Source organism: Anoplophora glabripennis, unplaced genomic scaffold, assembly GCF_000390285.2.
Source record: "Anoplophora glabripennis isolate ALB-LARVAE unplaced genomic scaffold, Agla_2.0 scaffold256, whole genome shotgun sequence".
NCBI classification, from domain to species: Eukaryota; Metazoa; Arthropoda; class Insecta; order Coleoptera; family Cerambycidae; genus Anoplophora; species Anoplophora glabripennis.
The window spans coordinates 71,678-95,732 of NW_019416358.1; the positions used below are offsets into that span (position 1 = coordinate 71,678).

The 24,055-nt window shown below is 31.7% G+C and overlaps 1 protein-coding gene across 1 annotated transcript; it reads right to left on the reverse strand.

The window, feature by feature from the left end:
• Window positions 1-5,721: 5,721 nt before the first annotated feature.
• Window positions 5,722-23,916, reverse strand: LOC108907972 (peroxisome biogenesis factor 1). Its single transcript, XM_018711858.1, has 14 exons — window positions 23,758-23,916; window positions 23,480-23,701; window positions 23,305-23,419; window positions 22,305-23,237; window positions 21,983-22,244; window positions 21,770-21,932; window positions 21,565-21,715; window positions 21,333-21,514; window positions 16,969-17,168; window positions 13,791-13,850; window positions 12,745-12,931; window positions 12,513-12,683; window positions 5,983-6,092; window positions 5,722-5,844 (listed from the first exon to the last, which is right to left on the reverse strand). Exons 1-14 carry the CDS (start codon window positions 23,839-23,841, stop codon window positions 5,775-5,777), a joined length of 2,910 nt encoding a protein of 969 aa, XP_018567374.1. The 5' UTR covers window positions 23,842-23,916; the 3' UTR covers window positions 5,722-5,774.
• Between the last annotated feature and the right edge of the window lie 139 nt (window positions 23,917-24,055).

The window sequence follows — 24,055 nt, forward strand, 5'->3', positions numbered from 1 at the left end:
AAAACTTGTTTATTTGGTATGGCTGGATTCGGTTTTCTATAAGCTTTTCAACGAGCCCCCTAATGCCTTATGTTTTCATTTGAAAAAAAAAGTAGGGGTAGCTGGGGGTTAGGGGGTTGAAGAAAAATTAATTATTATATAACTGAAAGATGGGAAAAAATCAAAATCAGTTAACGTGTTTCGGCGTTTTAAAAAAAAATTAACTCATTCAAAAGATATGAATTTTATTCCGTACTTCTGGCCATCCCTAATATTCCATAAAAATGTCTTACTTTTGTATATTCAGTTAAATAATCACATAATAAAAAAAAAACACTGAATATTCCTTGATTTTAAATTACTTAAAATTAAATTATGTTAAAATATGGCGTTTAGATATTTAAAAAAGGCGTCAATGGCTACTCTGAAATCTTGCATTTAGAGAGTAGTATAAAAAATTTAATCTGTTCGCTAGAACGAAAAATACTTTTACACATTCATCACTAAAGATCAGAAAAAAAATGTAGTCAATAGAACGTGGGTTAATACGACAGTAACAAATTGACTAGAAAAAAATACATAAAAATAACCGTTCTCACCTAGTTCTCAACCTCTAGTTAATAGCTTGCCTAACAAATTTGTAATGCCTTTTGTATAATTAATCGACACAAAATAAGATTTACTATGTACAATTCGATACCTACATACTACCTATTGAATAAGTGGGCACAAATTAACAATAATACTACGAAACATTAAGGGGAACATTTATAAGTGTATTTATAAAGCAAACACACCTTTGTAATGAAAAGAAAGCAACTGAAAAGCAATAATCGAGTTAAATGAATTGGATAGATTCGAGCACCACAGTCAATACCTATATTTTATAAATCCCCTAGCCAATTGATGAGAAACAAATACTCCGTTCTACGTACGAAAGCACTTAGAGATTCTAAGAAAATTCAAGTCAAAAGACGTGTACAATTAAGAATAATTTATTTCAGCATTGCATTTTAAATTTTAAATACCTGTTTCAAAACCCGGTGTAATTTTTCTAAGTTGGTACAGCGTACAAATAAAAAAGGAACAACGGCAAGAAGAAGCGCGATTCATCTCTTGATTTCTTTTAAATATTTGTTTGGCAACAATAAGGCTAATCGTACTTTCTGAAATAGTCCCAAATGAATACAAATAAGAATAAGCGTTCTCCGTGAAGTTTTTCACGGTAAACTCAATTAGGGTGAAAAGTGAGTTAAAAGAAAATTAAAAAGTAGATTTACAAAAAGTTTGTGTTCTCGCAAACGCATTATTAAGAACGATTTATAAAGATAAATCGCAGAGGTTCTCAAAATGTTGCTGAAATTTTGTAGGTAAATATGAGAAATCGTGGGCAAATACCCGTGTGCAAAATATTATCTACATTTTTGTTGGCAATTCTTAAAGCTTAATAGTTTTAAAATTAGAATTAGAAATCCAGATCTCAACCCTGTGGATCTATTTCTTTGAACTCAACCTAATTTAAAAGCGTTCGTAACTGGTTTATTTCTTTCAATGTTTTGCAATGTGCAAAAGTATCAACATTAGCATAGCTTTAATTTTACCAAGAAGAATATTTCAAATATCTATACTATAATTTATTCAAAATCCAATAATTTTAAAGTTTATTTCAAAATATCATGAAAGCTTAGTCCATATTTCAACTTTATCACCGATTTTTTTTACCTCTCTCAAATAAAATAACCAATATCTTTTGTTGTTTAAAAACATTGAATATGGAACTAGTGGAAGGTCATAGTTTTCATATTAAAGTATGCATAAAATGTAAGAGAGTATAGAGTATGCAATAGAAAACTGACAGAACATATCATTTGTATTTTCTTCTTGTAAAGAGAATTAAGTCTGGAACTTTTATATAATTTAGGAAATAAAGTCCTAGTATTTTATTATTAAGACAGTTTAAATTAACAGCCGCCAATGATAACATTGCTTATTCAAGGTCACTTACGTTCACTAACAAAGACCAACGGGATCACCAACTGCTTCACGTCATGTAGGTAGGTATGTGTGATTAGTCAATATGCCTGGAGCTAGGGCGACACGTTAAAAACAACCATTAGGAGCATACCATTTTATGATCCTAATGGTTGCCAATTGTCTTCGTCAGAAATGCCGTTAGAAAGCTAAATGTGCTTTGTAAGATTTTTTTCTAGGTGTTTTATACTTATAACTAGTTTCGAGATATTAACAGTTGAAAATCACTTTCCTGAAATTCTTGGTCTTGGTATACAAAAAAAAGTCATATTCAGACCATATCAATATGTGGAAATTATACATGATAAACTTAAATTGTCTGTCTATATACAGAGTGTCCGGAAACTATACCGACAAACAAAGGTAGCAATTTCATATCGATTTAACATAAATCGTCTTATCCAAAAATGCTTCCTTTGGTAGGTAGAGCTTTTTGAGGACGGTCCTTTGACTTTTTTATTGTTCAGATCGCTATTTATCTAGAAGGATCAAGCTTAGGTTATACTCTTATACGAGGTGTTTATTAAACACACGGCAGAAATTCCCCGGACTATTCTAAGAATCTTTTATCCTCTGATGATTTTTGAAAAGCTGCTTTGTCCCGAAGATACAAGACGAGAAAAATTTTTGACAATAACATTTTATTAGGTATCAAAAATTAGGTAGGTACATATAAAGCTTCTTAATCTACATGAACTGTTGAAAATTACTACCTCCAGCTAGGAAGTAAGAAGCCAAACTTTTCCTAATTGACTACCGAACTCTTTCAAACACACCAGTGTCGCTTTATCCGATTTCTTAAACCTTCCACATTTTCCACTGGAGTAGTATAAACTAATGATGGCCCCATAGGAAATAAACCAGAGGGTTTAAGTCTGGGGATCGAGCAGGCCATAAGTAATGTCCACCTCGACCAATCCAGCGATCTCCGTATGTTACTGTTAAAAACTGACGAGCAACCACATTAAAATGTGCTGGCGCACCATCGTGAATAAACCACATTGCATTTCTTGTTGCCAATGGTACATCCTCCAGAAACTGAAGTAGCGTTTGTTACCTCGCCAGTAAGTCTTAGTAAATAGTTGAGGGATTTGAACCTATGTGTGCAAAAGCCATTGAGTTCAACAGCTAAAGACAGAAAATACACGTCAAACAGCCAAAAGTCAATCAGTCTCCACAAATTCGACACATACAAAATGATCAGTCACGAGACGTGTTCAAATGAAATCCACGTTCAAACTGGTTTCTTTTCAATGCCTGCACTTGCCTCCTTTTTTTCTTTCAAAAAAAATTTATACTCGGTAAACCCAGTGTAGTAGGCCATACTTTTATTTCGACTACTTACATTAATAATTTCAAAAATATCAAAATTGGTTTTGTCGAAAATTTTTCTTGCCTTGTATCTTCAGAATAAAGCGGCTTTTCAAAAATCATCAAAGGACAAAATATTCTTAGTCCAGGGAATATGTTTAATAAACACCCTGTACAGAGACAGCCTTTCGTAACTATAGGCGTTACATTTGGGAGGGTCATACTTTTTTATTTTCGACTTTTTGGCATTTTCAATATCAAAATCGAAAACTTCAGAGTATTCTAGATTAAAAATTCTTTGCTACTATTTAGTAGTTTGTTTTGCATTTTAACGTTGATATAATTAAATTTATGTAAAATAAGATAATTAAGGTAAGTGCTGCCACTTTTTTTAATGTCACAAATGCAACAAAAATCTCCAAACTAGTTCCTGTCGTATTTTAGACAATATAGTGGCTATCTTTAATACACATGATTGGCACAGTGTCCTGTGTGTCCTTAGCATTAACTACTGTTGACCGTTTTAGTACCGCTGGCGCACGTACAATTAGTTTAAAATTCAGCATTGAAAAAATATAAACGGCAATCCCGCCGCCGTCTTGAAACCGCTCCTCCTTCAATACCGTCTAATTTAAACTCTGCAATTCTCGCACACCCATTGAAATACAGCTTAAAAAATCTTTTATCGGCTAAGTTTTAAAAACTCTAAAAGTTGCCTGAATGAGGCGTAACTAGCGCCATGAATATTTATAGATTTAATTACATGATTTCATTTACCGGCTGAAAGGCCGTGAAAGCGGGATTCACGTTTATATCAATGTGGAAATTAGGAGGGACATTTTACGAAATTATGCACTTGTTCTGCACAAAAAGGGGCATTGTGTGTGTCCAAAATACACAGGAAGAACAAAATTCCGGTTTGAATTGTCGTGATTACTGCCGTAATTATAACATCAGCGATAAACGTAAAATGCTTAAAAACAGGTCATTTAACGACGACACAGACGTCCGATATTGCCAACTTAATTACGAATTGAGGGTTGGCGGAGCTGCAAGCTCATACAACTCTTGAAAGAACACTAAAGAGTTTATACCATGTGTGTCACAGCCACCAGCTAAGTAGCTTGCAAAATGATCACCACTGTGTTACATTTTTATAAAGGTGGTGAGATGTAGTAATACCACACCTACGAATAATCACTGCTATTCAATGCTTAGATGGTCAAACTGACAGAAAGCGACCTGCAGGTACTATGAAAACAGGACCTGTGCCATGCCATAAGTCGAAACTTTTCTTAATTGTTATCAAACAACTACTTTGCGGACTAATGCCCCGAGCAGCAATATCTAGTAAACAAGTAGTATCATTCGTTCTGCTGCAGAATCACCAAACATACCAATTTCGAACTTATTTATTCTCATCTCTATGCCACCGTGGAATAACCTACCAATGATTACCAACTATTTTTGGTGTTTAAAGTACAAAAAATGGGTAGTGCAGAGACCTCTCCCCATGCCTGTAAATAAAACACCACAAATAGTTGGATTATTCGTATTTCGTTCCACCTATAAGCATACTAATGAAAACAAAGGACAGTCTGTACGATATTTGTTGAGATATAATTTCAAGAAGGCCCCTGCGTCACTTTCTTGGAATTACCCGCATTCGACACCCGAGGTAAAAAGACATTGACGGAAAATTTCAAGACACGCCCCTGCTGCGGTAAATTTTTACAATAGTTCCGATAATTCTTTTGGAATTCTATCTCAACAAATATTATACTGAGGGTTAATTTCTGTGCGCAGCAAAATAAAACTCTCAACGGTAAAAATAAAAGTATTTTTATTGAAAACAAAGTTAGTGAAAAAGAAGTATTGTCGGGCCGAACGTTCGCTGAAGAGTCTTGGTATGGAGTCGCTCGCGTGTATATGTATCTGGTCCTGGCGCCAACCTGCCGTGGTACTTTCCTGGAATCCTGATGCGTTCCAGGAAAGGAAATATCACAGAGAGACTACTTTGAAGGAGATATGATAAAAATTGAAGATTGAATAAAAACTTCTATTATTCTTTGATCAAACCTCGTATATCCGTTTTTTGGCAGGATTCTCTCTGTAAGCAATTTGTTTGCAGTTTTCTTTTTAATTTTGATTCCTATGATGTCTGACAGTTGTAATGAAATACCTACCATTTTCAACCTCTAATTAAAAAATCCCTAACTTTATTAAACAAAAGGTCAGTAACTGTAGAAAATTTGTGATAATTTAACATTGTTAGCCAATAATTAGGACTAGGTTAGAAGCAGGTGTAATCCTAGTGTTTCTTATTTTTGCATATATAAAAGAAGTTATGAGGAATAAAATAATTATATATAAGTAATTATAAAAAATAACAACCTTTATTTATGTATAACATACCCAAAACAACAAAAAATAATTAAAAACTTTTAAGCCTTTTAAGCCAAAGTAGCCTTACTTCCTGCCCTAAATTCGTCAATGGTATTGCCTCTTTCAAATTTGGAATATCTGAAAAAATTCGATACACAAACAAATCAGCGATTTTACATTGCCTCTTCATCTTTAGAATGTTTTGATTATCAAGTATTTGACATATATGAATTATTCCGTTGATATTACTCACAAATTAATAGATGCAACACTTACATTCTTTCATATTTCAGCCTCTCTTGTTCAGGCAGAGACGGTCTTGTTTTACTTATTGCCTCTTTCAAATGTTTCTGAGTTACTTGCGACTTTGTAATAGCTAAGGACTCCTGAAACAAATATCAAAATGTACTTATACGTATAGGTGCGTTACAAGTATGAGCACAAACATGTGGTAATGAAATATAAAATAGGTACTGATTATTCAATTTTCTTTAAATGCAAAACATCATTAGATGCAATATTTAAGTTGTTATAAACAGAAATGCTTAAATTTTGTAACGATTTGAAATTTATTTTCAAAGGACCCCGAACGGTATTCATGAAATTGGCTGAAATTGTGATTAAGTTATTGGTTTTGTCTTATAGACTATCCGAAATCAGTTGAACATGTATAAAAACGCCTAACAATACAATTTAATGAGTTTCAAAGGTGTTCCTATAAAAGTTTTCTACTAAAGGTAAAAAATAGTAATTTACATATGTGTAGAAAATTTCTATTATATGTTCATTTGACCAACATACCAACATATTTTAATTATTTATGTCCTCAAACAATTTTACTGTATTGATGGTAAATTTTGGTTATGACATATCAAAAATCAATCAAAATTTTCTTTAAAATATATTACTGCACTGCACTGCTAGGCAATTTCTCAACAACTGAATTTATGGCCGGTCGCCCAGTGCGGCTATGTTTCTGCGCCGTTTGCCCGCATGTGCATTCTTCAACTGGGTGTACTTGGTTACGAAAATCAATTCTTTCCTATTTATAGCGGTCTTAGTCAGTTCTGCTGATGATGGCTGCAAAGTAGTATGAACAGGTAGAATATTGCAATAAAAACAGAAACTTTTGTGAAATTTATCAGAAAATCATACTACTTGGCAGCCATTAACAGCAGAACTATCTCAGACCATTACAAGTAGGAAAGAATCCATTTTCGAACCCAAGTACTGTGGAGACTTTTGGTTAGTAACACAAAACCACATAATTTCGGCCAATTTCACCGAGCCCACATTTTCATAAAGACTGTGCGGGGTACTTTCCAACTTCCATAAATTTCAAGGTACTGGAGAAAAACTGAAATTTTACATTTTCTTCTTTGTTTCATACCAGGATGAAGTTTTGTTTAGGTAATTCATTTATTTTGCATTATCAGAACACTTCCAATTCCAGATTGTATTTTATTTTTCAATTATACATTTTTTATTTTCTCAATCAGGTACACCTGCAAAAATCTTATATGGCTGCTATTAGCAAACAAAAAACAGCATGTACATTACTGAAAAACAAAAGACGATCTTACGAATGTTATGAATAGCATGAATGAAGTCTTCCTAATAACATGAGCTTTAAAATTAATCAAATGAATGTTGGTCGTAATGAAATAAATGTCTTTCATAAGCATTTTAAATTTTATGCGTCAAGTAAAACTTAAATTAGAAAGTTTAGAAACATCTAACATCGTAACTCTGTCCAAGCGGAAAAATTATATCCTGTAAAAATAACGAAATGTCTATAAAGTGTAATATATGTTTTTTCATTAATAATATTTGAAAAAATTATTTTTTATTTTAGACAATTTTTAATTACCAGCTTTCCTACGAAATTATTTCTTTAACGTACCTTCATATTTTTTCAAATAATAGTAAGTATAATACTTCATCTGAAAATTTTAGGAATTTTCTTAGATTTGGTTTGAGTTAGCAATACCTATGTATATGTATACAACTACCACTTAAAAAAGTATTAAAAAATATAAAAAATATCCTGTGTATAAAAATCAAAACTTCACATTACTTTTCGCCAAAAGCAATTTGAATTTTTTCAACCCCTAGCATCACAGCAATTTTCCTACCAATAACAAAGTGTAGGGGAGGGAACCCCCTTTCAATCTTCCAACCACCCGCAGCTCGTAGAAGTATAAGAAGTGTTTAAGATAACCTTATCTTCTTATTAGTCAGAGTTGTCGCTCCAAACTAAATCCAGTTAATGAAGACGCCTAATGACTGGGGTAATTATGATCGCTTAATGGTTGTCACGCCCGCCGCCACCTTATTCTAACTTGTGCTCCGTTAAAATTCGCCCATTCTGCCCTCTTTAATCAACGGAATCCCGCCAAGTGCGCCGCCTCATCGCAAACACACGTATTAATGGCGATATTAAGTTCGTTTGTTCATTATAGTGGAGCTCCGTTTTAATTTCTAAAGTTGCACCATCGGCGCGCGTGTCGACCAACGGAAACGGTCTAGATTTCAATATTCCCATGTGATTTAATGTACTGATAATTTCTTATAACTAGAAAATTGCAAAATTAAAAGAAAGCCCAAAGGATTTTGACATTTTTTGATATTCTAACCTAAAAATGCAAAAATCACGGTTTTTCGGTATATTCGGGGTCAGATTACAACGTGAATTATTTTTTTCCCTAAAATCGCGTTAAACCATCTCAAAGGACCACTGTTACTCTTCTAAGCGCACTTAGATTTTAAAAAAAAAATTTTTTTTCCATAGAGATATGATAGATTAAAGTTTAGTACTTCAGAGATTTCGTTACACCAGGGAAATTTATCCAAAAACGAAATATACGGTACTTTTATGTTTCTTGCGTCGCTGAATTTGAAAACACCGGCGGACCTGCTCCATAACTTCAATGTTTCAAGATTTTCTAACCTAAAATTGCGAAAACACTACTATATGTATACACGCTGTTATACTCGCATGCTAAGCTCATGACAGGTTCATCATAATGCGTTATAACCCACGACACGTTAACCTAAATGCGCAATAACCAGCGAGGGTTAAACCCACGACAGGTTAACCTTAAATACGGAATAACCTGCGAACGTTAAACCCACGTCAGGTAAACCTAAGTACGCTATAACCTGCGATACTAAACCCATGACAGGTAAACCTAAATGCGCAATAATCAGCGAGGGCTAAACAGCGCACTAAGGATTTGGTGAAACTGTTATGGTATAGTGTATATTTTAATAAATAAATAAATAAATGCATCTCTTGAGTTTTATTTCATAATCTGTTTAAACCTGCACTAATTCTTCTATTAATTTATCTTGTGTTGATATTTATTAAAAATGTTTCAAAATTATACTCGATAAGAGCCTTCCTTAATCGTGGACATTATCGGATTGTTCTCTTATAATTAGTAAGAGACCAATCCGATAATATCCATGTCTGTAAGAGACTCTTACAGATATTTTATAGCATTTTTTTTTATGTATTATCAAATAAACTGCAGAAACCACTATAATAAATAATTGCTGATCATAGATTACCACAGACTTTGAAAATTTCCAGTAATTTTGTATTAATAGTATCAAAGTTTTCTAATTAAAGAAAGTTTAGCGAAAAAGCAATTATTCAACACTAAATATTAAGAGAATTCTTAAAAATACCAGAATACTGAAAGTTATCTGTCATTATAGACAGTGTGATCAACGTCTGTTATAATTACAAGACGCCTTTCCTTGACTTGTTTTAGTTTTAGATATTAGTAAATAACCAAATATACTAATACTAATTTTCAAAATACTGATTGAGTCGGAACATATCATCCATCAATGTATCATTTGCTACAGTCCACATTAGCTTACCAAGTTTTTGATGAACGACAAAATGGTTTTCATTCATGTAGAAAAAGTGAAGACCTTCAGATGCATATGTCTAACGTTCTTCCTGCTGAAATTGCAGGAAAGACAAAAAGACTTCACTGTTTACAGCAAGTCTACTAATTAGGTAAATCTACAAAAACGGTATTACGAGTAGGTACGTTTCGTGGTGTACAAAATTTAAACAACTTCCAGCCAAAAAAGCTCGCTATCGGAATTTCTTAGAGATTACTGGAGCAATTGATAACACTTCTTATGACTCCATCCCAAAGGGGGCAATTTGGTGAGGGTGACTATGTTCCGAAGACTCTTCAAGGTGTAATTTTATTTGCGTTGTTGTGGTGCATCGTACTCGAGGATTTCTTAAAGGAACATCTCAACAAAATGAAACGGACTACCAATATAAGGTGCAGTTTATTGAAAATATACAACTACCTGGGTGGGCAGAATTTCTGTCATCTCAGGACTAAAGATTTCAGCGGAGCTAGTGCTTGTCTTCGTATGTAGCAAAGGCATGTTTTAAACACTACTACCAAAAGCACAACAAATTGCAAAGAGGCAATTTTGTGTGAAATTTAGTTCTCATGAGAATATAACGCCGATGTTGCAAAACTTTCCGGGTTGATTCCTTTCGACCAAGGAAACAAAAAACAAACAACAGTAACATTTTTTCCTAAAACAATTTCTGATTCCAATCGCACTCGTTTCCTTTCCTTCCAATTTCACATGAAGATAAACACTACGAAGGAACTTCGCTGCACCATATTCGAAGTCTATATGTTTAAGTTTCATATTCAATCTTTAAAAGATTTTAGGTTTTTTTTTATTTTGCCAAAAGGAAAATGTATTGCAACATCATTATTATACCCTTTACTTTTCGACACCTGTTGAAAGTTTCGTATACCTCAAAACTCATAAAAAATATTATAAGAAATTAATGAAGGTGTAATAATAATCAATATAAAGAACAATTTCATGACTATTTTACTGTCGTGGTGTAATTTTTTGGTGAAAATAAACTGGTTAATATAATCTAGCAGCGGTTGTTGACGCCTATGGACGACCAAAATCGCACCTTTTCGAAAAACTCACGTTTCAGCTTCGTTTAATTTAATTTCCATTGTGGATCGTGTTTGAATGGGTCTTTAATTATGCTAATTTTATATGTAACGCCTTTCTATCAAGCCCGATTGCCTTTTATGTGTTATTATAAATTAATCAAGTTAATTAAGAGCATATTCCAACGCCCCTTAATGTGTAACATAATAAATTATTTCAGATGTTGTTTCGATTCGCAACCGACGATCTTTTTAACCCGTTCCTCGTGGAAACCTTATTAGATTAAATTAAACGGGTTCAATGTAGACTGCAGGAATGAAAGTGCGATTTGTTTGCAATTCTTGCAATTCAGGGCGTAAATTTTATACGTTCCTTTGACGACATTAAAGTAAATTAGCAGGTAGCAATTTTACTGCTAATTTCTTTGAATAATATATACCTTTTGCAAATCATAATTAATTTTGAAAAGTTAAATGCAATCAGAGGTGTATCCAGTCTATCAAATGAAAGAAAACCGAGAGTAGTATGCAGGCGTTAATACTGTTTTTCATCCACAAAGGGAGCTACACATTCATCAGTTCAAACTGCGGCGCACTGTCGAGACCTATTGCGGTCCGCCGAAATCATCCATGCATTAGCCCTGATTTATGATCTTTGAGTTGTTACATAAGTTTTTTTAAATTGCCTTGAGGCGTTCTTATTTTTTCTTTTCTGAATCTAAATTTCCTACAAATTTCTATGATTATAAATAAGGGTCCTCATTTTATAATGCAATATTGGAAAATTGTAGGTGAAGAATGAATGACGATTAGAAGTGGCACACGCAGATAATATATATGTCTAGGGGAGCCTGCTGAATATCGAACTCAATGTGCTGCATTCTTGTATACCGAGGTTTCCGAAAACACCATAAAAGTATACGGAAAAAAGACTGAAACCGGCTAACTCTTGAAACAGTTTTGATTTGAAGTAATACAAATCAATATCAGCAAACAAATTGAAAGTCTTATAAAATCTTTTACAACGGCACCTATCCTTTTGCACTGTTTGAAGCAGGAAGATATATATTGAGAACTGGATCGAAAACGTATTAGAATACATATCAGAGGAAATTATCAATTTGGCACAGTTGTTTGGACAACTTGATGAGATTAGAAAATCAAAACTTAGTTTGAGTTCCAGGGTACTGAGAAGACTGATGAGTTAATCAATACACGCTCATCTACAGCCCCGTAATATAGGCCCAAACTCTCCTACGATATTGCTAACTGCGTGATTAACAGATTCCACCCAGAAGTGGGTGAAAGAAAAGTTCAAGGATGGTGACAAGAAACCTGTGGACCAAGATAACCATCGCAGGAATTGAGCGAATCTTCTGAACCAAAGTCCTACAAGGTCCCAAATTCTCCTACTATATTGCTGGCTGCAATATTAGTAGATTCACACAGAAGTGGGTGAAAGATAAATTCAAGGATGGTGACAAGAAATCCCGGGACCAAGACAACCATCGAAGGAATTGAGCGAATCTTCTGAACCAAAGTCGCAAAACAATAGGCAAGTAAGACAGCTGACCGAACAATGCAAACTAAGGAAACATCTAAGTAATTTTGAGCTGGTAGAAGACAACCTGTATAAGTTCCATCTGGAGAAAGAGGAAACCACAGCCTAAGTAGTGTGCGGAAGAGAAGAACTAGAAGCTACTACTTATGTGAAAAGACCTTAAAAGGTTAAAGTTAGGCAAAGAACTCTAAAATCATGGAGCTCGTTTTTATTTTTGTTTCTATAGAAACATATTCAATGATCTTCGATAAAAATATTTTATTCGTGATCGAATTACTTACCTTGGAACTATCTAAAAGGTGATCGATTGTAGACAGCTGAGCCGTGTACAAAATAGACTGAAGATCAGCTCCAGAGTAGCCTTTGGTGGCTGACGCAACGGCTTCCAAATTTACATCTTCAGATAAATCCAAGTTTTTGGAAAGGATTGTTAAAATTTCCAATCTGTCGTCCTGGAAAAGAAATACAAAATTGTTAAATAAATTTCGACAAATTATATGACACAATTCTGACCTTGGATGGTAGAGGACACAGTATCTGCCTATCTAGTCGGCCGGGTCTGAGCAATGCCGGGTCCAGAAGATCCGGTCTTGAAGTAGCTGCTAAGACGCAGACCCCTGACAGTGACTCAATACCATCTAACTGAGTGAGTAACTGGTTAACAACTCTGTCTGTCACTCCTGTATTGTCATGACCTCGTCTAGGGAAAGTAGGAAGATACAATTTAAAGAAAAAAGTCAAATAAAAGATTCCCTAAATTTGCTAAACGTTTCCAAATTTGTATTCCTTTGTTAGAGAATATACAGGGTATTTCTAAAATAGGGTTCCAAACGTCTGCTGCGTTTATAATTCATTAAAATAAGCCAAAAAGTTCCTATTAACATGTGCCCTAAAAAGCACCCTTAGGAAGTTATATGCCCTTAAAAGGGCTCAAACAAAACTGTTTCTTTTCTGTTTCTATTTATTTGCGACCGTTTTGTCAATAACAGAAAAGAAACAGTTTTGTTTCAGCCCTTTTAAGGGCATATAACTTTCTAAGGGTGCGTTTTAAGGCACATGTTAATAGGAACTTTTTGGCTTATTTTAATGAGTTATAAACGCAACAGAAGTTTGGAACCCTATTTTAGAAACACCCTGTATGCCAGAGGGAGCAAGAGTAAATGAATACAAGCCATAAAAACAAATTAAAAACAATAAAAAAATCCTCCATGAAGATGCACCAACGAAAGTTAGCATTAAAAAAATATATGTGAAAAATGGGTAATTTATATACAAAATAAATTGTTAAAAATGAAAATAATAATAATAAAGTCATAATTACAAGTAAAAAATATAGTCTATAAAATTATAGCAATGCATAAAATTAAATTATGAATTTCTATTAAAAACACACTAAACTTAAACGGAATCTAATTACTATAGTTGACAAATAAACACATTACATCTATTCGAAAAGAAATTTTCACCCTTTCTAAGGATTAACAACGGCTTAAGGGCATTACCCAGGGAATTTGTCTACTTAGTGTTTACTAACCAACTAGGGGTAGTTTCTTACTTACCTGGGTGCCAAACTGTCAAACTCGTCGAAGAACAATATGCAGGGTCGGGCGCTTTGTGCTCTGCAGTAAATATACGGCGATATTAGATAAAGGAAATTAGGTAGGACTTGTTTTGCAACAAGTAAAATGCCAAAGATCTTACGAAGGCAAAATAAAGACAGAGAATTGTAAAAATATTATTGTTTTATGTACATTACAGAAACTCTGTTTTTAAAGCCTTTGTAGAAAATAGCTCTAGAAACAAAAGTTATACAGTGCCGATGAGCGCTTTTGCCCAGGGGGTGAAAGCCACCACTTCTAGGTGGTGAAAAATGAAATATTGAAAATAACCCCAGGAATCGATAAAGCAATCAATTTTAAACAAAAAGTATCTTATGAACATTTTTCGATAAGTCAATATTAGTGCTTGAAAATGTACACTTTTTATTATAAAAGACGTTTTATAGTACTTTTTCTTGAATGACTCGGAAAATAGACATTCTATGGAAAAAATATGACGAAGAAAATGAAGCTTATAGAAAAAGAAAAAGATTGAGTTTTTTTTCATTTATGTTAGGTGCAATAGGTGCTGAGATACAGCTAGTTGAAGAAAATTTCTCATGTCCGCCAAAAACTAAATTGGAAGCATTTAACGTAAAATAACTAAAAAAATTCTATTTTTCAGGAAAAATGCATAGAACATTTTTTAAAGTCCTTTAAAAAATCTTTAAAATGAACTTGACTTTAAGTCATTAGCATAAAAATTAACAGGGTTATGATCAAAAACGGTTAATTCGCTTTGTCGGAAAAAAAACAGTACAAAAACTGATGAATTTTTCACGAGATTTAAAATTAAAGGTAATCCTCCTACAATTTACATTTTTTATGTGCTAACAATATATTATACAAGTTTAAGCGATTTAGAATGCATATTTTTGAAAATATTACGTTTTGATTGGAAAAAAAAATAATTATAAAAAAAAATAACATATTTTTGAAAATAACTTTAAAAATAAAAAAGATACGAAAAATATTCTAGGGTACAAGTTTCGATTTTTTTTTTCACAGAATACTTTGGGTTTTTTTTATTTGTGTAGGATAAAAATTAACAGAGATGTTGCTGCTAGAAGTTTGCAGTTGAGGGCGAAGGTCATTTTAAACCCTTTAACCTCAAAAATCTCAAAAATAACGCCTTAAAAAATATTTGACTTTACAGTACTTTTAGCTGTCGAAATTTTCCGTAAAATCGTTTTTGGATCGTCTTAATAGCTTTAAAATTAAGGAAGTTAACGTTAAAAAATCAATGGTACCTTACCGCTTCAATTTTTGGAGCATATCAATATTTTGGTTATCCACAACAACTTTGGAGCATTCACAGGTAAGTATACATAATTTGAAAATTTGAAATTATGACTTTCTGCATAAAATAATTTTGAGAAATAATTATTTTGATTATTGCTTAAATTAAAGTAAATCGCGAGAAGGTTATTACGAAAAAAAATTATTTTGCATTGTTTATTGTATTATTATATGTTGTCATTGGGGGTGGTTTTTAAGTGTTAAAACAATGCGATAAATTATAAATTGTATTATAAACAGGAAAAAGAATTTAATTTATCCTGTTTGTAGGTACTATCAAATCATTTCAAACTGTTAAAAACTATTTTTTTTTAATATTTTGTTATTAGGGGTAGTTTTTTAAGGGTTGAAATATTGTAATAAATGATTTATAATATCATATACTATTAAAAAGATTTCTATCTATAAGATATGCGCTATAATATTATATTTTTTTCAAAGAAACTATTAATTTTATATTTTTATCATTAAGGGTGGTTTTTAAGGGTTGAAACTTTATAAAAATAGCGTAAATTATAACCCACAATATAAAACAATATTTATTCTAGATACAGGGTGAACCATTAGTGTGAGAAAGTAAAATAACTCCCTTGTTATTCATAATACAGAAAAAAAGTTTATATAAAGGTTGTACAGAACCAAAAAACCTAGTACAAAATTAATTTGAAACGTATAGGACGATTAGTAAAAACGGGACACGTCAAATATTACATTTTTTAAATGGAACACCCTGTATATTTTTAAACAAATGGATTTCTGGGAATCTTCTATATACCTATGGCAATGTAAACAGTTTAACATTTCAGTACGGGGTTATGTAGAAAATTCTTCGAATTTTGGAAAAAACATGACCTCGAAGAAGTTGTATTAACTTTCAACTATTAACACTTAGAGCAAAAATATTTGATAGAGTTATAGACAAATGTTAGGCAAAGATTCCTGCATTAGCTAATATCGATATTTTATACTTTCTATTTCGTTTTCTTTTNTTTAAAAAAAGCCAGCCTCATTATTAAGCGTGATGAGAACAAAAAAAAATATATCGAAATTTGGAATTAGGATACCTCAAATGGTTTACAGCGCAATTTTTTATATGGCTTCGCATGAATTAGTACGGAGAGTAGGGCAAAGAATTTTTATTTAACACAATCATCTCTAAAGCTACAAAGATGCTTCAAAAATATTGACAGATAGTAAACGGTTAATTACAAATTTGGACAATCCTCAAACATGCCCAGTCCGTCTCGTCTATACAAGAAATTGATCAAAAAAATAAATTGTTTTGAACTCCAAAAAAAGAAAACTAATTAAGGAGATGATACAAGAACTTCCCATTGGAGTTGATTACTATATTTTTGTGGTTTAATAAATCCACGGCTTCTAACATAGAAATTGTCATTAATAATATTAAAATAACTAATCATTCTACAAAAGAGATTGTTGCCTCAAATTCAGTCAAAAAGTAACAACTACTCAATCAAGCCAATTAATACAAACCAACTCCAATCGTTTACCTATAATAACTGTGTTTTTAATGTTTTTAATAATTATAACAACTAATTTTGTATTATTAATATCAATTTGTTTATTTTTCGAATGTTTTTTATTTAACAAACTTCAGCAGTTAATAAAGAAAAGCTAGTAATTTTATTTGTCCAAAATAATAAAACGCAAGATATAAACATTACAACCATGCATCATCAGCGACTACTTAGTTATCGGACTTTTATTGCGACAAATTTTTGCGGCAGTTTCGTTCTTCCCTTCGATTCGACCCCGTCCCTTACCTTAACACTTCGATATTGATTGACCTCTGGGAAATAAAAGTGTTAATACTCACTTTTGGAAAACGTCTCGGACGGCCTGCTCGCTGGCTCCTATGTACTTGGACAGTAGCTCTGGTCCTTTTATCGATATTAGCCTAAGTCCGCAATGCTTGGCAGCTGCCCCGGCCAACAGGGTCTTCCCCGTGCCCGGGGGACCGTACAGCAACAAACCAGATTGAAGGCGCAAGGGCGCTTTTGCGAATATGCCCGGATACTGAAAAAATTAACCCCGCTTATTTTAAAATCTACACCAAGGACACGGAAGTAGGTGAGTTGAGTAGATAAAAAAAATTGTAAAGGAATTGAATATTAGCAAAAGATACTAACTGCGTTGCTGACGGAGTTTAATCAAAAGTCTAGTCAGAACAGACATGAAACGAAAATAATTGGTTAATTAATTTTACCAGAAAACAAAATTACAAAAAAATTACTGACGAAGCCACGATCTCTTATGATGTTATACAGGGTGTTGCAATATTTATTTCACCCACAAAATTTACAGGGAATTCCCAGTAAACACTAGCTAACACTAACGAAGCAGTTACATTACAATTATTACATCGTATGGATTTGTATGTTTCAAAAGAGTGATTATCCATTTCACGATAATACACTAGACACAAAAATTAAGGAAAATTCCCAAAATTTTCGGTAATTTTCAGAGAGCTGCAACTTGGAGGGAAATGGTCGTAGAGAGAATAAAAAATAAGGAAATACAAGCTTCAAGTGTCTAATTTTCAGATCTGGAGTTTAAAAATTTTTGCGTCAGCAGTTTTTGAGTAATCATAAGAAAATCAATGAAAAAAAAAGTTGCAAATTTTTGCTTTTCTTTAAAAATGCCTATTTTTTGGTAATTACACCATAAAACTCTTAGATAATTTAATTCTCTTCAATTTAAGCAGTTCCGGAGCCCTGTACGAGAAATGTTCTTCATGCCAACAACGTGGTAACTCTCAACCACCCACATATAAGTCCAGACTTGAATTCCATTGGGCATGTTTAGAACATGCTCGGGCGTCGATGACGACGAGACTATCCGCAATTACAAAATCACCATCAATTGACCAAGGCTCTTTTACAAACTTGGTAAGGAATTACGCAACGAGATATCCGATGGTGCATTAATATGCGAGACCGCTTGAAGAGAATTAAATTATCTTAAAGAGCTTCATGATGCAATTACCAAAAAAAAATCCATAAGCCTTTTTAAAGAAAAGCAAAAATTTGCAACTTTCTGTTTCGTTAACTTTCTTATGATTACTAAAAAACTGCTGACGCTAAAAATTTTTAAACTTCAGATTCGAAAATTAGACACTCGAAGCTTCAATCCACTTTTTTTTAATCTCTCTACGACCATTTCCCTCCAAGTTACAGCTCTTTGAAAATCACCTAAAATTTTGGGATTTTTTTAATAGGTATCCTTTAATTTCTGTGCCTAGTGTACAATGAAAAATACAAATCAGGATAGGTATAATAAAAAAATTGTGAAAGGGATATTTATTTTGATCAGAAATGACTAACGGGTTCATTCAAAAAGTACCTATAGATTATAATCAATGTATAAAAAATTTAATTTTTTTTTCCGCAATTCCTTCAGCAACAATTCATGAAAATGGAGAACGGGAAAACGGACAGCAACCATATTGTGACATCATACCACTCGTTAGCGGTTAGTCTCTACATGGCTGTGTCCCACATACATCATATGATATATGTACTATGAAAACAACCAATAACAAACAAATTTAAACTTTCAAACATATTATAAAGACATTACAACTTTTTGATAGTGAAAAAAGACTGAATTTTCAAAACCTTAGCTATAATTGTAGACTTCTTGTGTAAAATGGGAATAAACGCCAATATGTAAATTGTTCGGGAAAGGAAAGGAGTTTTTTATATTAGTATCTTTGTTGTCATGTCATTCGGCTAAGTAAGCATAACATTACCATACAGATGAAAGTATGCTCAAAATATAATTTATGATTTATTATGATGTAGTTACTTACGATGCAAGAATGATATTATTCATTTCTTATTTTTTAATTTCCCGCAGGTGGAAGAAATATTCAAAACATTTTACATCTATAATAACTTGTTCCATTCTTGCACCAAGTTATAGCACGGGATAAATGATCTCATCTTATAATTCAATTTCTCTTAAGCCTGCAGATTCCATACTTACACCAGACCAAAAGAGTACAGTTTTAAACTTATATCTGCAGAAATATATATTTTTTTTTAAAATGGACTTATCCCCTTCTTGAATCAGAATCTTCAATTATTGAAGTACGCGATATAGTGATGAGTATTTTTTATTAGTCAGCTCTTTTCCGTGTGTGATTTTTGGTTAGGCAAAAATAATTTAATAAAAAGACAAAAATAGTTTAATAAATATAATCCTTTACTGATCCTTTTGGCGCAAATGTTTCTCTGATTAAATTTTTATTGTTTTTTTCAATGTCGAAAAAATGCCAATAAACAAAGAAAAAAATAAAAATATATCACAAATATGACCTGAGGCAATATTTAATAGCGCATTGGGCCGTCGCGTCAGCACGAGCCTATCGAGTGGTGTGTCGTCACAAATTCTCTACGAATGGCATGGACCATTTGAAACTTAAATATTACTGAATAAGATACTTTTTAAAAGCAATTTGTATGATTTCATATTGTTTCTTACTTCTCATGTAAATTTTCAATACCAGATAACTATCGTAACTACACGATATCCTAGAAATAATAAGTACCTAGCTCCTGGTTCAAATATCTGTAACACTCTTAGGTAATTAAAACTTAATATTATCTCAAAGTATTAGGTAATCAAAAACGAAATAGCCGCTATAATTTAAGCCTTTGTACGGAATTTTTCTAAATAAAAATTTTCAAAATTTTAAACTTTTCATACCTATTTTACGTAAAGTTAAAATTATTATAGTGTAGAATATTGCAACATCCTGTATACGAAAAACTTCAGTACACTCAAGTAGTGATTGGTCAAAAAATAATTAATGACATTTCATTGGTTATAATGTAATGAATAAAATAGTAAAATAATACAATAATAGTAATATAATAAAAAAATAAGAAATTCAATACATACAAAATCCATTAAAATTAAAATTTTAATATTTTTTGTTTTACATTATATTTGTATACATATAAATCACATTACAAAAAACTTACTTTCTAAATTTGCCGTTTAACATATACTTTAAAACCTGAAGCCAATTTTTTGTGTATTTTAATTAGGATAATAATTTTTTATCAACATTAACAATAGAATCTAATTTTAAAACGAAATTTTTTATTTAGTTTTTTTCTCGATTGTATTAAATAATTTACAAATATGCTGAGGATATCCTATTATTGAAATATTGAAAATTAAAAAGATACAGGTGGTTCAAATTAGGATATCATTGAAATGTCCAAATAATCTTATTCATATTTCTTTTGATATTTTGAGAAAATCCAATTTTTCTATTTTATATTTTATTTCTTTTTTATCAGTAATACAGCAGAAAGAACATTTCTATATGCTCCTTTTTTCTATATATTTTTACCCAAATGTTAGATTTGCGGTCTGACGTTTTGGCTTTGATTTACTTAATTTTTTAAATATTGACTTCAAAAACATATATTTTTAACTCACCCAGTCACAGATATGTCTTATAGCAATTTATTTACATTCATAATATTTTTTTTCAAGAGATTGTCAAGTACAGCTCTTCATTAAAATAAATAATAATGAATTGATTTAAATTTGGACAAATAAAGCTCAAAATATTGTTACTATTTATTATTTACTTAATGTTCATTTAATTTTAGAAGTGTCTTTTATCTTAATAATACAGATGTAAAAAACAGTAAATTCAATTTCCTAATTTTCTTTTGCCTAACAGCAGTTAGTTCTGCTTTATTTTTCTTCAAAGTTTATCAACTTAATTAATGACCAATGAAAAGTAGAATTTTTAAATAACATTATAAACAAGTGAGTATTTGGTTTTATGATAATATGTTTATCACAGATGTTAAATGACCTTTTTGTGATTGCATATTAATAGTAGCTTAGCAAGTGATATAATTATTTGTTAAGGTAATAAATCTTAATTTTATATTATTATTCTAAACTGGCAAGTACATGTAGTCAGAGCATAAAAGTGTCTTCAGGTATAAACATTTTTATACCTGTCAGCCATGTTGAATTTCAAATAGATTAGGAAAATTATTCAGTGAATTAATAGTAATCAACAAACAGCTTACTTAATCTGCTAAGAAAAAATATTCTACCACTTAAAAACAAATTAATATAATTATATTTGTCCAATGATAAAATTAAGTTGTTACTTAATTCTAAAGTAGGTCCAAAATTGCTTACCTGAGCTGGCCACATCAAACTTTCAACAAGAATTTTCTTCACATCATGCAAGCCTCCAATGTCTGTAAAACTTTTAGACCCAGGTGAATGCAAATGAACGTTTTGCAAGGATAAAACACAAGCATTTTTTAATGCTCTTTCAAAATGGTTGTTGTTTAACACAAGATTTTCTTCGTCACAATCTAGAGAAAGATATTTATAAAACAACAAAGAAAAAATAAGAGAAACTTACCATCTTTGTATGCCTCAAAAATTGATTTATTACAAAAATCAATAATATCTTGAATTACAAACCCTTCTGTTTTAATTGATATATAATCAAAGTTGACATCTAATAATTTATACTTTTCAAAAAAGTGTTTTAAAAAATCTATTCTATCTGCCTAAAAAAATATAACAATGAAACAAAACGGAAATGTGGTTTATAAAAATTATACTTTAGTTAGATCGCTTATTGAATGTAAATTCTTGAACAAGTGGCTCCCTCTTGATGAATATAGATTCTTGTTCAATTTTGCTGTAGACTCTACCGTAACACATATACCAATTTTATTGCACCGAGGAAACATTTTTAAGCATGTATGAATCATTTCGCTAACTCTAAAATAAAAAAACTGCAGAAAAGTACCATTTGCACAAAAATATCTCACCTGTTAGAATAAATTGCATTAGGAGCAACATCATCTCCCTTTATGCTTTCACATAACAAATGCAAATCATCAAGCAGCAACACAGATGGTTGATACAGGGCCAACTCAGAAAAAGCTAAAGAAAACACTTTAAACATTGAGTCGACAGTTTTTCCTTTGATTGTTTTACACTGTATAGTTTTTGTAAAAATAAAATTAGGACTTGAATTCAACTTATAGGCCAGTATTTTTAATATAGTTGATTTCCCTGTACCTGCCCTACCTAGAACGACAAAAAAGTCAAAAAGTTTACAGAACTCGCTCAAAGTAAGATTGTGTATACCTGTTATCAAAACATTCTCCCAATTATGTTCTTGACTAGAATATGCAGTTATAATTTTATCAACAACGTACTGATAATTTGATATGTTTTCTAAGAATGTAGTACAATTTGACAAATTTTTTACATTTTCCCTCGGTAAAACAGTTCCTTCGTTTACAACAAATTTACAACTCTTCACAGAGTCTTTGTTTGCAACAAAGAACTTCGCTTCAGCTGGAGAAAACTTTAAATTGCACTTTACGTAATCCCCTATATTCAATAATATATCAGGATTTAGCACCATAATGCCATCACAGTTTTCTATCAGGTATGATTTAAATTTTTCTTCGATGACCAATAAATAGATTTTCTTAGTGTATATACTAATTTCATTTACCACAGGTATTTCTTCTATATAATTTAAAACGACCCTACACCCCAAATGACAATTGAATTGTTCAAAAATAATATCATTTACAAATATATTACCAACTAAATTTGAACAAGATTTGCCAAGTAAATCTTCAAGTATAAACAGCCTTACATATATTACTTTTTCAGATAATAGATCTAATGTTAATATTTTCATAGAACAAATAATAATAGAGCCATTGTTGAGCCATGATTTTGGCAAAGATTCTTGTGAGACGAAAACATTGAAATATTGACAATAACTCTTAATTTTGTCTGAAAATGGTAATTTATTAATAGGTACCAACCTACATACCAAATTATGCTTTAAATTACTAAACTTTTGCAGATTATTTTGACTTTCATGTTGGGAATAATAAGACATTAGCAACTTCAATTTGTCTATATCAAAAACCGAATTATCATTTCTTTCAACATTAGCATTTCCTAATAAATTTGATTCATAATTATCTTTACTTTTTGGTTCTATGACTACCTCTGTTAGAAAATCGATAATTCCTGGTGACTGTGGTTCAACATTTTCTGAAACACATAATTCACAGTTCACTATTCATTCAAACAGAGTAACTTCATATTAATAAAATCTTACCAACACAAACTGCAATACTAATATTGCTTCCTGCCCATATTACAAACTTCTGACCAGTATTAACCACCCTTATTTGATCTAATAATGTCGATTGCACATTTTCAGCAAGTAATTCCTGTAAAAAACATGAAACGCTGCTACAAGTACATAGATAGGATTCCTGAAAAACACTCACCAATATCTCGTACTCATTACTATTTACTGGTGCAATTGTTATTCTATTTACAGTTGGCAAATTCAGAATTTGTGACACCCGAACGAGTTCATTTTCTTCTATTTCCAATATCTTTGCGCAAACTGAACTGAGACTAATACATTCATTTACTACCTTCACTGTTGAGGCAGATACAGAGAAATATGCAATTTTATTGTCTCCATAAGTAAGTTGGACACAACTCTGCAGTGGACGTGTTTAAAATAACGTAAAATTATATTTTGCAAAAATGTACTTACTCCAGTTTTTAAATATTTAGAAGGTAAATAAATAAAACAATCTTTTGAACTGTTGTAATTAACACTTAGTATTCTATCAAACATAGTGCTCCTATATATAACATTCCGTTTATTTCAAACTAAATTATATTTGGAATTTGGAACAGAATTTGTGAGGTTATATTTTTGATACATGTTTACATACTTCTGTCAAATTGATTTTGCAATTAAAGTGCCTTTACAAGAAAGCTCGTACAGACTCTAAGCACCACTGTATTGGTCAACGCTAATGCGTTTATTTTCGTGCACCAATAAAGGA